The following is a 15,410-nucleotide window of genomic DNA, read 5'->3' on the forward strand; positions in this document are numbered from 1 at the left end:
TATTGTCAATTCATACTACTATTTTGATGACAATAATCAATTATTAATCATCAACATCCCTAATCCAGTACAGTCCTAGTCTGATCAGTGTCTCTGGTTACACAGCTGATGTGTGGGAAAAATGGAAGTCCCTTCAAACAAAAACATCTAACGAAAGCATATTTATTGTGTATTGTGAATATCTGCCTCTGACCTCAATTAGATCTGATTGACATTTTCTTGAAATGTGAGTTTGTACCTGCAGGAACAAAACAGCACAGACTAGTTTAGGTGCTGGACTGAACACTGAGCTTAAACATACTTCTAATAAATGTCTGATTCAAAAAGAATAATAACGTAACAGTACCAGCAACATCTGGGTTTCTCTGAGTCTGAGTACCATTTGTGTTGAGTCATGTGGGCCTACTAACGGTATTTTTTACTCCTACAGCATGTAGTCAGTGTCATGAAAGAGACGCGTGTGCGGTTCTACTAAAATACACAGTAATATTTTTATCTGATGAGAAAATTTGTTCTTAACTCGCTAAAATTAACAAATAATCCTAAAATATCCCAAATAAAGGATTTCACACACAAAGAAGAGCAGATGGTCGGCCCGCTTTCAGTGATGGAACAGGGCAAGAAGATGCGCTGGTTGCCAGGTTTGTGAGCCAATCCCCCTTTTTAAAAACGTTGCCATTCACGAGCATAATTTAAAAGTCAAAGAAATTAACCGAATGAATTGCACTCAACATCTATATCATGGCTAATTATATTCCAAAAAAGAGCTGAGTGTGGCTAATTTGCGTAAATGATTCAAACAGGCCCATGATAGTCTTTTAGAGGGTACTTTTTACTGTTAAAATTATAATACGGAATGGATGGTGCAGGATGCCATTTATGCATATGTTTGTTGTTAGAAAGAAGATCAATTAACCAAAAGTTGTTTGGGTTTTTCGATTTTCCTCAGCCATTACATTTTGAGGCGTTTTATAGGGCCCTTGGTATTCTGGGGCCTGAGGCATTAGGCATTCAAGCAGATGGTCTGTATTAAACCAACATGTTTCCTTACATCTTTATCCGATGTTCAGAAAAAAAAATGCAGTTTCAGAGATTTGGATATTGCTGTAAAAATACTAAAAAAAAAAAAATACTGTATAGCTGTAAAAAAAGAAAATAACTGCGCTTCATTATGTTAAGTAAATGCAGGTTTGACAAAATCAAATAGCAGATGTTGATACAGCAGGTTGTGAAATAGCTCCAGGATAGTCTCGAAACAGTGCAAATTAGCCAACTGTCATGAAACTACATGTGCAGATATGATGTAGTTTGTTCGTATCTAGCCGTTAGTCTGAAATTAAATGTCTAGCTCCACATTTCAACGCCTTATTTAAATCAAGAAAATTATTTCCACGGATGCCACCATATCTGGCAACCCGGAGACGCAATCTGTGTCAATTGCCGGGCGACGTAGCGCGAATAAAGGCCGTAGTCTATTTCTGACTGTGGCTTATTTTAACGTGAGGCTGCCTTTAGCCCCATTTGTCTGCATGGCGGGTTGATGATTTTGTCTTTTATTCTGCCTGTTGCTCGTCTGTGTCCCGCCAGCGTCGCGTCGTGTGCGTGTTTTTGCGGTGTAATGACAGGTGTACAAGGTAAAGCGCCTCCAGGATGACGCCTTTCTCTGACATGATCGCTCGACGCAAAAGGTGCATTAGGGAGGTTTCTGTCTTTGTTTTCATGTTTATTCAATAGACATCAGGCTGTTTTTTGAAGGCAGACAAAGAGGTGCGACACCCCGACTCAGAATGAGGAGAAACAGTAACAGACAATAATTAATCCTCGTGGTGGGATGTTAATTGGTTAAGGGGTTTAAAGCCACGCAAGCACCGACTGGGTGAATTTTGTGATGTCCTATTTTCGCTTGTAGGGAACGGCTCGTTGTGCAGGTTCAGTAGGCTACAGGCAGATTATCAGGCGGCAGAGGAGGAGGAGGAGGAGGAGGAGGTCTGTGTGGCAGATAAAGATGGTGTTTCGGAGTGAGGAGATGTGCTTGGCGCAATTGTTTCTGCAGTCCGGCTCTGAATATGACTGCATCAGTGAGCTGGGAGAGCTGGGGCTGGTCGAGTTCCGAGATGTAAGTAGACAGACTGATGATGCACTCATTTTTCCTATCTATCTATCTATCTATCTATCTATCTATCTATCTATCTATCTATCTATCTATCTATCTAATTTTTTTGTCTGGGTTTAGGAATTTTAAGTTGACTGAATTTGAAAAGACACGTTAAGGTAATTTGTGATGGTTTACAACAAATAAACTTAATTAACCTGTACTTTAGAAAGGACTTATTAATATAGAGAGGATATTAAGTTGAACCAACAACTCTTCAGTCACATTAATGAGCTTTAAAAAAATCTATTACGTTGTCTAAGTTTGAAAAGTGAGTTCTTCGCTTTATGCATGCTGCTCATACGGAAGCCTGTAGAGTACATTCATTCAAATCATCATATAAAGTCAATAGACTTCAAAAGACCCTGTGTTTGTAAATTCTGAAGTGCTCTGAAAATGAGTTCGAGAAACTGTAATTTTAGTTGACTTAAATAAATAAAATTTGAATATTTACGTTAATTTACGTACATTTGTTTTAACTAAAAAAAAAATAGTGTCTTTGTTACATTAAAATTTTAAAGTTGACTGAATCTGAAAGGACAAGTTGAGGTCAGTTTATAATGTTTCGTATCTTTTCCAGTCAAACTGACCTGATATCAATAGAGTGACGCGGGGATGACTCATGTCTGTATGCCGACCCTGAAGTTATCACTCTGCTTCCCTCCACAAGAAGCCAACTGCATTTTGCACGGTTGTGCTAACATGCTAACTCAACTAGTACGGAGATATAGATATAGTGAAGATATTAAGTTGAACCAATAATTCTTCTTCAAACATTACAGAGAATTATTTCCCCTTCTCAGTTTTAAAAGTTAGTTCTTCATTTCAGACAAATATTTTAATTCATTAATTGAGACTGAATTCAGTACTAACCTTCATCAACAATGAATGCTGGGACTTTATTGACTATTCAAATGATTTTCAATAATTGTCCAGCAAGCATCCACCTTGCACTTGACTCGTGGAGGATGCAGAAATATTTTTAAGTGTTTAAACTATAATAAACAATAATGAACAATATTGCAGCCAATCTAAAGCTATGTAAAGATATCATGATGATGCTTGTAGTTGTTTCACATGCACATTGCCTGATGCACTAACCTGCAGCCGCCTGACCTGACCTGTGACGCTCCTCTGGTTTCAGCTCAACCCAAGTGTCAGCTCATTCCAGCGGCGCTTCGTCAGCGAAATCAAGAGATGTGAGGAGATGGAGAGGATTCTGGGTAAGAGAGAGAGAGAGAGAGCACCTGGGGATGGTTCATATATATAGCCTGAGCATACATACACCTGGACAAATATATCATCAGTGTGTTTTGTAAAATGGTCCCTGAGAGGTTTAGACTTCGGGGCTTGCTCTGACACTCCAGCAGTAATTAACATGAAATAAACCGTCAGCATATTTTGTGGACAGGCTACCTTCTGAGGGAGATTCAAAAGGCGAACATAGCCGTTCCAGAGGAGGATGAGAGTCCACTCGCTCCTCCCCCGAGACAAGTCCTCGAAATTATGGTAAGTCTGGTCATTTTAGCCATATTTTAATAAAGAAATGGCTATCGTTGGTGCTCATCATTGTGTTTAATTTTGTATTTTTACATCCTTGTTCTGATCATATCTGGATTTATCATTTACATCCTCCTTTTGCCTCCTGACAGTATCATGTAAATATAATGCACTGTCTTGTTTTGGCTCTTCATTGAAGCAACATAGATTTTTCCAAAATAACACTGATAGCAAGCATTTAATATGTGTACTACAGTCCAAATTAAAAATATTGTGGAGGTTTGTTTCCTCCACAGACTCAAAGCTCATGCAGGTTGCCTGCAGTTTGCCAGGAACACTGAAGCTACACAAAGACAAGATTATACTTTGACAATGACAATCATTAACGAGTCCTACGCTCTAAGTTGATCAGATGTTTGCAAATTATAAACCAGCTAATGTGGAGTCTTTATACTCTGTCACTAGTCTGTCAATGTGAAGCTAAGTCCGTCATCCTGAAAACAAAAGTCCACTGCTCTGAAAATACACACTCTGGAGTTTGAGTTCAATGACTGCTGGCTGCACTACTTTCCACAAAAATAATCCCTGTCAATCATCACCCACGACCCACCAGAAATTTGTGGCAGCGTCTGCGTCCACGGAGACTGCGCCCTCCGCCTGTACCTTCTTATTTTCTCATTGTGCTGCTGTGTTTGGGACACTTTATTAATCTTAAACATCAGTACATCCTGGGAATGAGGCTCAGCAATCAACTGTTGTTCTGGTACATTTACAAACAACCATTGACAAGACCTGCTTATTCTACCTTCAACTGTTAGAAACATCTACTCCGTCTAAAATATTATTAATGACTTCTTATGACTCATAAGCAGATGCTGACTAGTTCGGCCAACATTTAAAATAAATCTGTATTAATTTTAGCTCCATACAGGCTGTGCTTCTTTAATCTCTGATGACATATAATGGTCATTTTATGATTTAGTACAGTAAATAAATTACATATGTCCTTTTTAAGCCTGACATGTTTTTATCTTTGGAAACCTTTGAATCGATTCTGGATTAATACCTCAGCAGGAATGAACCTGATTTGGTTTGTAGATGCATGGACCTACCGTGAAATGTCTGTCTATGGGAGGTTGACATAATGAAAAATAATGCTCCAAATATCGCTAGAAAGGCAGAGGTGGTAAAAGTATGCACACTCTTTACATTCTCATGGATACACCAAGGAATCGTCATGCATCATTGTCCCATCCATTTAGGCTGAAATCAGTCTTGGTGTGGGACGGCAGTGTGCAATGAGGCAAAATAAAGATAACCAATCACTTAAATGCATCAAAACTAATATAATGAGCCTGAAAGTACAGATACTGGTGTTAAAATGTAGGCACAGTAAAGCACAGATACCTGAAAACATCTACTTAAATGCAGTGATGAAGTATTTGTACTGAGTTCCTGTCCACCCCTGTACAAAAATGGGTCATATAGATCCAGGCCACTTTTCAGCATTTGTATATTTTTCAAAATGCAAATGTAAATTGATGGATTCAGTCTGTCTATAGTAATAATATTTTCTGTTTTAAAAATTGTCACCATATTCTGCCATCAGTCATATTCAGTGTTGATTCTAGGCTGCTTACGTTAACTGAAGAAGTCGTCTGACGGTCAAATGCTGGTGTTGAATGTGTGTGGATGTTCAGGAGCAGCTCCAGAGGCTGGAGATGGAGCTCAGCGAGGTGGCCCGAAACAAAGAGAAGCTGCGGAGGAACCTCCTGGAGCTCACCGAGTACACACACATGCTGAAGATCACACGGGCCTTCATACACAGTCGCTCCAGAGTGAGTGTGTTTCTCTTCAGCTGCTCATTCATCTCACACACACTGACGGTTTGTCATGTACTGCTTTTTTTTTCCCCGCTGTGTTTTGCATCTCAGGCATGATGCTTCCCCTCACCTCGCCAGCAGCGCCTTGTTTTCTTGTCACTGACGTGTTTTGTTTCCCCGGGTGACAAAGGTGGAACTAGTGCTGACTTTAATTAATGACACAGCGACAATGCAGCTGTTACAAGCAGCACCTGACTCATACAGCAAACGGCAGCAATGAGAATATCACATTCCAGCGTGTGAACATCACATCAGCTTTGCGTAGAACCATGTAAGGAGGAGTTAATTTAAGCTGTCATGAATGAAACATGCTCCTTTTTATAATTAGCATGAGGCTCTTGGTCCCCAGTATGAAGAATTCCCCACAATGGAGACGGACTCGGTGACGGGATGCACCGGCATGCAAAGACTTGGAGCCAAGCTGGGGTGAGCCGCGACGTGTGCCGTTTACATCCACGCGACGCAATGTCATGTCGTCAGAAAATTAACCTTAGACGTGATCTCTCCTGACTGTAGGTTTGTGTCCGGTCTTATCCAGCGGGTGAAGGTGGAGGCCTTTGAGCGCATGCTGTGGAGAGTGTGTAAAGGTTACACCATCCTCAGCTACGCAGAAGTGGATGAGAACCTTGCTGATCTCGACACTGTGAGTTAAATTGCGTAGTTAGCCAAGAAGCTTTTTGTTTTTTAAAACCTTTGAAAGCCTATTTTCTCCATCAGCTTCTTACTCAGCAGGGCCATACATGATCCCAATTTTCTACCAAAGTCAGAACAGTGGCTTCTTTCACATGAGAGATTTCTGCATGTGTTTCTGTCCTTGCTTTCCTCACTGATTTGAAGCTGGTGTGACTCTGCAATTAGTGTTGGGTTTCACTTTCACTCACACAAGGACATTATTCTGAGAATCTAAAGAAAGTTCTAGGGGTTGTTTTGGAGGTTTAAGTAGTCACTGAGAAGGTTCTTGAGGTCCTTTAAGGAGGTTCTTAGGATCCTTTTTGTAACTGATCAGATTCAAGGGATCTTTTACAGTTTCTCGTGGTCACTGAGGAGGCTGTACTTTCAGAGTTTTGATGGCCATTGAGAAGGTTCTAGGGGTCCTTAAGGAGGTTCTAGGTGTGGGGTCATTTAGTAGATTCTAGTGACACGTTTTAATCAGATTTTAATCTGACTTTAATAGTTGCCACTAAAAATTTGAGTGTTTCTGTCTTCTCAGCCAACAAAAGCTGATTAGACATCTTTGAGTTGTAGTCGTAGTTGGAACCTCATCCCTAATTAACACAGTTCTGATGAGGTAGATTTTTCATCAGGTTTTTAGTGCTAAACTCTTCTAAAGTTACAGAGAAATAATAGAGATAATTTGAAACAAGTTTTCAGGAGTTTTAAAGTAAAAGAAAAGTCATAAACTCTGCTGTCAGGATGCATATAAACAGAAATTTTCATCACTTTTTGTTGGCCTTTACTAACACTGTACCTGATCTGTGTTGTTTCAGGGTGAGATAAGCAAAAGTGTTGTGTTTCTCATCTCTTTCTGGGGAGACCAGATCGGACAGAAAGTTCAGAAAATCTGCGATTGGTAAGAACGCCGTCTCATCACATGACTTTATCTTCCAATATCTGTTGTATTGTCCTTCATTCTCAGCACACGTCTGTCTTTGTTGTCCTCAGTTACCACTGCCATCTCTATCCGCACCCTGAGAATGATGAAGAGCGGGCAGATGTGTTGGACAGCTTAAGGACTCGCATCCAGGACCTGAACAACGTAGGAGTACTGGTTCAGACAGGAACATTTAACCTGTTCACATGTTCTCAGTGAGTTTGTAGTAACCGTTGTGTTCCTGCAGGTGCTGCACCGCACTGAGGACTACCTGAGGCAGGTTCTGCTGAAGGCCTCGGAGTCGGCCTACACCTGGGTAGTGCAGGTTAAAAAGATGAAGGCGATCTACCACATCCTGAACCTCTGCAGCTTCGACGTCACCAACAAGTGTCTGATCGCTGAGGTGTGGTGTCCCGTCAATGACCTGGCAAACCTGCGGGGGGCGCTAGAAGAGGGATCTGTGAGTAGCAAGAAGTATTAGAGCTGATTATTTTGTGATCGTGATTACTGAACACGATTATACTTCTACAGTAGGGAACAAATTAACTTTCAATTTTTAAATCGACAGAAGACTGTAAGGTCAAATCTCTGTTTTATCCAGAAGAGTCTGGTTGCTTTGGAGATGCTTTGGAGCCTATATAACCACAGCTTCCCACTGGAAAAGGCTGTCTGAAATACTGTTCTTTATTACTTAGTATTTGACTTTTTGTATAGGCTAATTAGATTTAGGAGTAAGAGGATAAGAATTTTAGATTGTTTCTGCTTTCAAGTTCATTTTAAGGATCATTTTTTGCCTTCTAATTGAGTTGGCTTTGCTTATCAGCTGTTAAGTACTCAAATTGTATCACTAAAATGTATATTTAATTCTTTCCCATCAATCCTGGCAGTAGGCACTTTGGATGACTCCCTGTCCTGAGCCACTCCATCTGTCGTATTTGTTTTTTCATTATCGGCTGTATCATTTGGTGTGGCAGTCGTTTCCATTCACTTGCAGTTCAGCGATGCCAGCAACTCCCTCTGCTCCAGGCTGCACATTTGGTTGTTTTACGCTGAAAATCTAGACCTAGAATGCACCAGACTGACTCAAACCTGTGAATATATGATGCAAAATACTATATGAACAAATGTCAAAAGCTCCAAACATCCTCAGTGTGTCTTTTTTGTGAATGTTTTTCCATTTCAAGTCCATATTTACTATATAAACCAGTTGATATAATACTGTTTTCATTGTCTCCCGTTACATTTATGTCTTTTTTCTTAACAGAGGAAAGGTGATGCCACTGTGCCGTCCTTTGTGAACCGCATCCCAAGTACCGACACTCCACCGACCCTGTTAAGGACCAACAAGTTCACATCTGGCTTTCAGAGCATTGTGGAGGCTTACGGGGTGGGGGACTATCGCGAGGTAAGCCCAGGTAAGAACTCATGCTGTGTCTCCTGTAAAGAATAAGCTTTGAACGTCTTCTTGTTCAGCGCAGCTTTGAAGAAGTTCTGACAGCGTACAGTAAATATGTTTCTCTCCCTGGCAGCTCCCTACACCATCATCACGTTCCCCTTTCTGTTTGCTGTGATGTTTGGCGACCTCGGCCATGGGATGGTAATGAGTCTCTTTGCCTTGTGGATGGTGCTGACGGAAAAAAAGCAGAGGAAGAAACGATCCAGTAATGAGGTAGAAATGAGTCGCTCCTCTCATCCATAATGCAGCGTCTGATAATTTTAAATTAGTTCCAGCTGATAGCCGTGTCTGTTGGTCTCAGATATGGGCGACGTTCTTCAACGGGCGTTACATCATCCTGATGATGGGGCTTTTCTCCATCTACACTGGGCTGATTTACAACGACTGTTTCTCCAAGTCTCTCAACATCTTTGGCTCTGGCTGGAGCGTCAAGGCAATGTTCACAAATCAGCAGTGGACGTGAGTTATCAATAAAATACACGCACTTTGAGACATAATTCAAATACATGCGGTCTTTTTCTAATTTATCTTTTTTACATCGCAGAAACAAAACCCTCCAAACAAATGCTCTGCTCACATTAGACCCTAATGTCAGCGGTGTTTTCAGCGGACCGTACCCATTTGGCATCGATCCTGTGAGTAAATGCACTCAGATGTTACAGTTGGAGTATGATTGCGCTCATTTTCGTCTCATTTTCACCGGGATGCTTTCTAAATATTCCATCAGATATGGAACATGGCGGTGAACCGGCTGTCCTTCCTCAACTCCTACAAGATGAAGATGTCAGTTGTTATTGGGGTCATCCACATGAGCTTTGGAGTCGTGCTGAGTGTCTTCAATCACTTGTGAGTGGCTCGAGACAGAAGTCCCCGGCAGTAACCTAATTGGCTTTTGTTCAGGCACTTACAGCAGAGGCATCCATCAGTGTCAGACTTCAACATGTGCAGATAAAATCGAATTTGAGAGTGTTAAATGGACAGATACATATATATCATTATTCCACCATATATATTGTTGTATTGTATGGGGTGAGCATATTTTCAAACCCCTAAACCGTAAGTATACCACATGTTCATGCGTGCAACCTTTTGCTCAGGCTGGGGGACAATTATTTTAACACTTAACATGCTGAGCGCACCTTTCAAAACCATGTATGCCATCGACACAGCATTTTCGCTGTCAGGTACTTTATAAAGGAGAAGGTAAGCCTCCTGGTGCCATTTAAGAAAAGACTGACTTTCTCTTTGGCATGGAAGCTACCATTTCAATGACTGTTGGCTTGAAAACAAAGATTTAAATGTTTAAGCGATTGTTTTATTGGCTCCGCTGGGTTATAGGACCCCAAGTCTACTTATAGACAGGTGACACATTTTGAAACATGAAACTGTGACTTGGGAAAAGGCGTAGAAATCCTGTGGAATTGATTATGTAGTAACCATGAGTGTCATGAGTGTCTGTACCAAATCTCATGAGAAACCATCAAATAGTTGTTGAAATATACATAGATCCATGTTGCTATTGTGGCTCAAAAACAGATCAGTCAGATCCATAGTTGCCCTGGGTGACATGTTCCTTCATTTCCATGGACATGAACACTGCAGGTTATTTTGAGTCAGTTACACATACACTGTCCTGCTGCTGACAGAAATACTCACTACAGGAACAAACCTGAATCGAGGCTGAAAATAGGCCCCCCACAAAAACTGTTTACTCCTGTTGGATGGTAGAGAAGTCTTTAGTATTAAGTCATGGACTAAGACATTGTTGGTTTGTTCTGTTCATGGGATTTGTTAACAAAAACAGAAAGAATATTGCCAGTCTCGAACATGCGTAATATCTCAAGATGCTGTTAAAAATATATATTATATTATATATTCAGTTAATTCTGGTTAAGTCCTTATTTGAACCAAATGAACCATATTTTGTCAGTGCACAGCTGCTCTCTTTATGTAGCCGTAAATGTCAGGCAAGCATAAAATTCAGCAGTATAAGTACAATATACATTAATATTTATTTGACTTAAAAGGGATTTCAGTAAATCATCAAACAATCATCAGTGAGTGGGTGTTTGCATTTCCCTATAATAATTGCCATATTACATAGTTTTTTTTCCAGGAAACTTCTTGGGAAATGAAAAAGAAATTAAATCACTTGTAAAATGCTTTCATGCTTTTTTCATCATGGTAATCTCAGCCGCTAATCCTTATTTTTACGAAGCAAATTGAGGCATAATGTTATGCCATTTGATGTTAGTGCACCACTCCAGAATAATCAGCTGTGGTTTTGTGACTCCCTGCTTGTGCAAATATCACAAACAGAACTTCCATTAATCTATTACGAGTTAAAAACTATTCATCTGTTGTTTTGATAAGCATTTAGGGTCTCTACCATTAAAATCACTTTTTTTTAAATTCCTTTATACTTTGTTCTCTCCCTTCAGGCACTTCCGACAGAGATTTAATGTCTATCTGCTGTTTCTTCCTGAGCTGCTCTTCCTGCTCTGTCTCTTTGGCTACCTGGTCTTCATGATTTTCTACAAGTGGTTGGCGTACGGCGCACGAGACTCCAGCCAGGCTCCCAGCATCCTCATCCACTTCATCAACATGTTCGTCATGCAGGGGAAAGATATCACTCCACTGTACCCAGGACAGGTGTGTGTGGACCGTCTCATCTGAAACATTATCAGCTGTGGATTTATTCTGATCCTTGTTAACTTGTGTTTGTTTTCTTTATTCCACAGACTGGGCTGCAAATTTTCTTGGTCTTGATAGCTATGCTGTCAGTTCCTGTGCTGCTGTTAGGGAAACCTCTGTACTTGTACTGGCTGTACCGTGGAGGCAAAGGCCTGCGCAGACGCAGAGTATGTGAGATCACCTTAAAATATATTCATACCTTAAACCTCAGCCGTTTTTGTTGTTTTTTTTGTCAATAAAATCAACCCTGTTGTGCCACCTCAGGGTTATGAGAGGGTGAGACGTGTGAGTGAGGATGACAATTCCACGACACCATCCTATGAAGATGATGAAGAGGAGGGACTTGATGAAATGACCAGCAGAGAAGCTCTTCCCAAAGAGGTCAGAGATCCACTAGTATCCTGCCTTTATGTTAAATGTTGCGTTGTTGCAATATGTTCTTAAGTGACCTTACATCATACACCGTCACTGTCACATAGTTATAATTATGGTAATAATAAAATTGTATTTATATAGCATCTTTTCAAAGCAGTTATAAGGTAAAAAAAAAAAACTAAACCAATTCTTAAACACATGGAGATTAAAAATTACTCCTTGGGCAGGTCATTCCAGTCTCTGAGCTCTAACTGCAAACAGTTTATCCCCTTTGAGTACAAATGTGGACTTAAAGTAGAAACAACCAGCAACAACACATCTGAGGATCTCAGGGGGTGGGAAGTTAAATAGCCTAGAGCTCAGCCTCTCAGGGCTTTGTAAGTTATCAATAGTATTTTTAATAAAATTCATGAGCTGCTTCTGATAGTTGTTTGAAGGGTCGCAGCTTAGAACAGTGAATGCAATCAGTGTTTTCCTTCCTCCTGCTGACCTGCATGATATGTGCTCTGTCCTGTGTAGGCTGCTTCTGTTGTCATTTCTTAACCCATTACATCACTGGTTTAAGAACATCCTTCCGAAGAACTGCTAGTGAAAATTTGCCAGCTGGCCAACGCTGGCACATTTACAGAAATGTTGATTGAATGCAAGAATGAATGTAAGAGAAAGTAGGGTTACAGAAAATAGTGCTGTAGCTAATTTAATATGATATGAACACCTGCATTGTCTTTTTGTAAATCTTACAGAAATAACATGCTGTACAAACTTAATTTTCATCTGTTTGAATTATGTGTGATATCTTAAATGTTATTTGAACTGTTTTGCAGTTTGACTTTGCAGATGTGCTCCTGTACCAGGCCATCCACACCATAGAATACTGCCTGGGCTGCATTTCCAACACTGCATCATACCTGCGTCTCTGGGCACTCAGCTTGGCTCATGCCCGTAAGTGCCATCACAAAAAGTATCTGAGCTGCCTGTGCTTTTTTTCTCTCTTCCGACTTCTGCTTTGCATTTCTTTACTTGGATTGATTTTTGTGTTTGTACATTGTGCATCTTTATGGGTTTTGTTTTCTTGGTTTCAGAGTTGTCAGAGGTGTTGTGGGCCATGGTGATGCGTCTTGGTCTGAGGATCACCACGAGGGTCGGGGTGGTGTTGCTGGTGCCCGTGTTCGGCCTCTTCGCCATGCTCACCGTGTCCATCCTGCTAGTCATGGAAGGCTTATCAGCATTCCTCCATGCTCTCCGACTTCACTGGTGGGTCTTATTGTACCAACTAATCCAGATGTTCCCATGTGATTGGAGGTTGGACATTGTATTGGACTGTAGCTATTGTAATTAGCTGACTATAATCCCAATTAACCATTTAATCATTTCATCCATAAAATGCTGAAAAATAGTGGAAATGTCCTTCACATTTTCCCAGAAGATGATATCTTCAAATTCCTTGTTTTGTTAGAACCAACAATCCAAAACCCAATAACATTCAATTTATTACAAGAGAAGACAAAGAAAACAAGCAAATATTCACTTTTGACAGGCTGGGAGCAGATGATTTGGGGCATTGTTACTTTAAATAGATTTAAATAAATAGCTTGAAAGATAACCAGAACACCACAAGACCTATCGAGTGAATTATCATTTCTGATCATGATATTATGATGTAGCTTAAATTATATATTTTCCGACATACTTCAACAACGAGTCTTTAAAGTGACATTAAAATTCAAACACTGAATGAAAAATGTCACCTAGCTGTGCTTTATTCTGTTTATTATTTATTCACCATCCACATCTTTTATCAGGGTGGCTGTAAGTCTTTAAAAGTCTTAAAATGGCCTAAATTCACATTTACAAGTAAAAGGCACTTGTAGTCTAAAATGGTGAAACATTTACTCCATGCACAAAAGTTGAATTTGAATGCCTCTGTTATCCTGTTATTGTCTTATAGTTTTTTGTTATTGTCATTTTGCCTTACTTGTAATTTTCAACAGATAATATGCATATTTACTCAGAGGAGTATGCCTATATTTTTAAATCTATAAATTTATTTTTAAAAGTCTTACGTGTGATTTGCACTTCATTAAAGTGCTTCTGCTTGCTTGAACATGTGATTTCAGGGTGGAGTTTCAGAACAAATTCTACCACGGGACCGGTGTCAAGTTTGTGCCCTTCGATTTCTCCCTTCTGCCCTCCGTTTTTGAACAAGACGGCTTGCTTTAAACACGTGGACCTTGAAGTATTGCATATGAGTGAGGCAGACTTTGTAATTGGGAAGGATGCTGCTGGAAGCTGGAACAATTCACACTGTGATAACGACAACAAACCTTCAAGACAATGGATTGAAACTCACTCTTGTAGCAATGTTTTTCACCATGACGATTTTTAAAATGTTATCGGCTGTGCTGACTGCCTTACTACTACTGTACCCAGCAAACCTCTGAATATACGGAGGCTCAAAATTCTTCTTGTTCTGTTCATGATTTCAGTTTGTGGGTGAGTTAATGCTCAACACTACTCATCACACCAGTTGGGTGGATTTAAATATTTTATTTGCATTGTGCTGTGTAAACTGGTTTTTGGATTATTTACAACATGGTATTTAAAATAAACAGTTATACAGTGCAATGTAAAGTTCGAATATGTTACAACGCTATCTATTGAAGTCCATATCAAGTATCCTGATGTAGTGCCATAGAGATTTATTTCGGATGATGATATGGGGATGCCTTTGGGTTTTTAAAAACCGCAAGAGAAAACCCACAGGCATCAAAATTTAAATAATAAAAACATTACAACCCTTTTTGTGAGGCATATTGTCACAAAAGCACTTTGCAGAAATGATTGTACAATGAAAAGTTTTCACGAATTACTGTGATGATGCCAAATGAAAATACTCTTCAACTGTTAGCTGTTTGCTTATTTACTTATTACTGCATTTATTTAAACGTAACCTCCCCTGTAATCGATAGGAAAATATCAAATACTCCAGAAAAAGTCAAGAAGCCTTAGGTCTTTCTTTGATAATACTGCTTGTTGCGTTTGTTAATGATAATTAATCATGGTATTTATTTAAATTATTGTCTGTACAAGAGTCTAATATTTTACCATTTTGATGTGTTGAATAAAGGTTTCAAGAAATGCAAGCAAATAAATAACTCGTGTCCGGTGTAATTTTATTGGATCACTTATTCATTTATTTTGGTGGAAAGTTGTTAATGGATAAGAAAAAACTTCAGTTATTATTAATCCATCACTGAACTTACCTGATTTCTTAAAAAAAAAACACTGCCATGATAATTTTATGTTTCCACAATCATTTAAGATGCCAGAGAGAGCGTCAAGGGATAAGCTGTTGTCAGAAATTTAAACAGCAGAATTGGAGATTATGAGTAAGCAAGTTCTGGGAAAAATCTTAAAATATCCTAAATAATGTCATCTTAATGGATTGCATGGCCTTTAGGCTTTTTAGCAAAGATGAAAGCATTAAAACTAACATGAAAGCATTTCTTTTTCATGTTAAATTTAAGCCATCTTTGGAGAAATGGAGCAGGACGGGGGTGTTACTCTCATAGTCACAGTCATTCTCTTATGAGCCCAATCAACGACATGGATTTTCATCTGGGAACAGGCAGCTACAATCATATATTCCATTATTTGAAGAAATAATTGACATTATATATTATATTTTCTATTATTTATGTCACTAATAAAGGCTTGAATTGATGATGTGGTTATACAGAAGTAGATGGAAACATTAAT

At 39.5% G+C, this 15,410-nt stretch overlaps 1 protein-coding gene across 2 annotated transcripts; it reads left to right on the top strand.

The window, feature by feature from the left end:
* The first annotated feature begins 1,428 nt into the window (after nt 1-1,428).
* On the top strand, nt 1,429-14,806 carry atp6v0a2a (ATPase H+ transporting V0 subunit a2a). Of its 2 annotated transcripts, none has more exons than XM_084745821.1 (20): nt 1,429-2,116; nt 3,297-3,375; nt 3,564-3,661; nt 5,353-5,490; nt 5,864-5,961; nt 6,052-6,178; nt 7,023-7,105; nt 7,198-7,291; nt 7,374-7,586; nt 8,391-8,541; nt 8,656-8,795; nt 8,884-9,041; nt 9,127-9,217; nt 9,310-9,428; nt 11,024-11,234; nt 11,324-11,443; nt 11,541-11,657; nt 12,476-12,593; nt 12,734-12,905; nt 13,769-14,806. In XM_084745821.1, exons 1-20 carry the CDS (start codon nt 2,006-2,008, stop codon nt 13,869-13,871), a joined length of 2,541 nt encoding a protein of 846 aa, XP_084601947.1. In that variant the 5' UTR covers nt 1,429-2,005; the 3' UTR covers nt 13,872-14,806. The 2 variants fall into 2 exon arrangements, with proteins under 2 accessions (XP_084601947.1, XP_084601948.1); XM_084745822.1 differs by having other exon boundaries at nt 5,885-5,961.
* Nucleotides 14,807-15,410: the final 604 nt, after the last annotated feature.

This window comes from Lutjanus erythropterus, chromosome 20, assembly GCF_056507025.1.
Source record: "Lutjanus erythropterus isolate fLutEry1 chromosome 20, fLutEry1.hap2, whole genome shotgun sequence".
NCBI lineage: Eukaryota > Metazoa > Chordata > Actinopteri > Lutjaniformes > Lutjanidae > Lutjanus > Lutjanus erythropterus.

Coding starts and splice junctions, on each gene's coding strand:
- atp6v0a2a (XM_084745821.1), top strand. CDS start 2,006: ATGGTGTTTCGGAGTGAGGAGATGTGCTTGGCGCAATTGTTTCTGCAG. Junction 7,106..7,197: donor GTTCAGAAAATCTGCGATTG/GTAAGAACGCCG, acceptor TGTTGTCCTCAG/TTACCACTGCCATCTCTATC. Junction 12,594..12,733: donor ACTCAGCTTGGCTCATGCCC/GTAAGTGCCATC, acceptor TCTTGGTTTCAG/AGTTGTCAGAGGTGTTGTGG.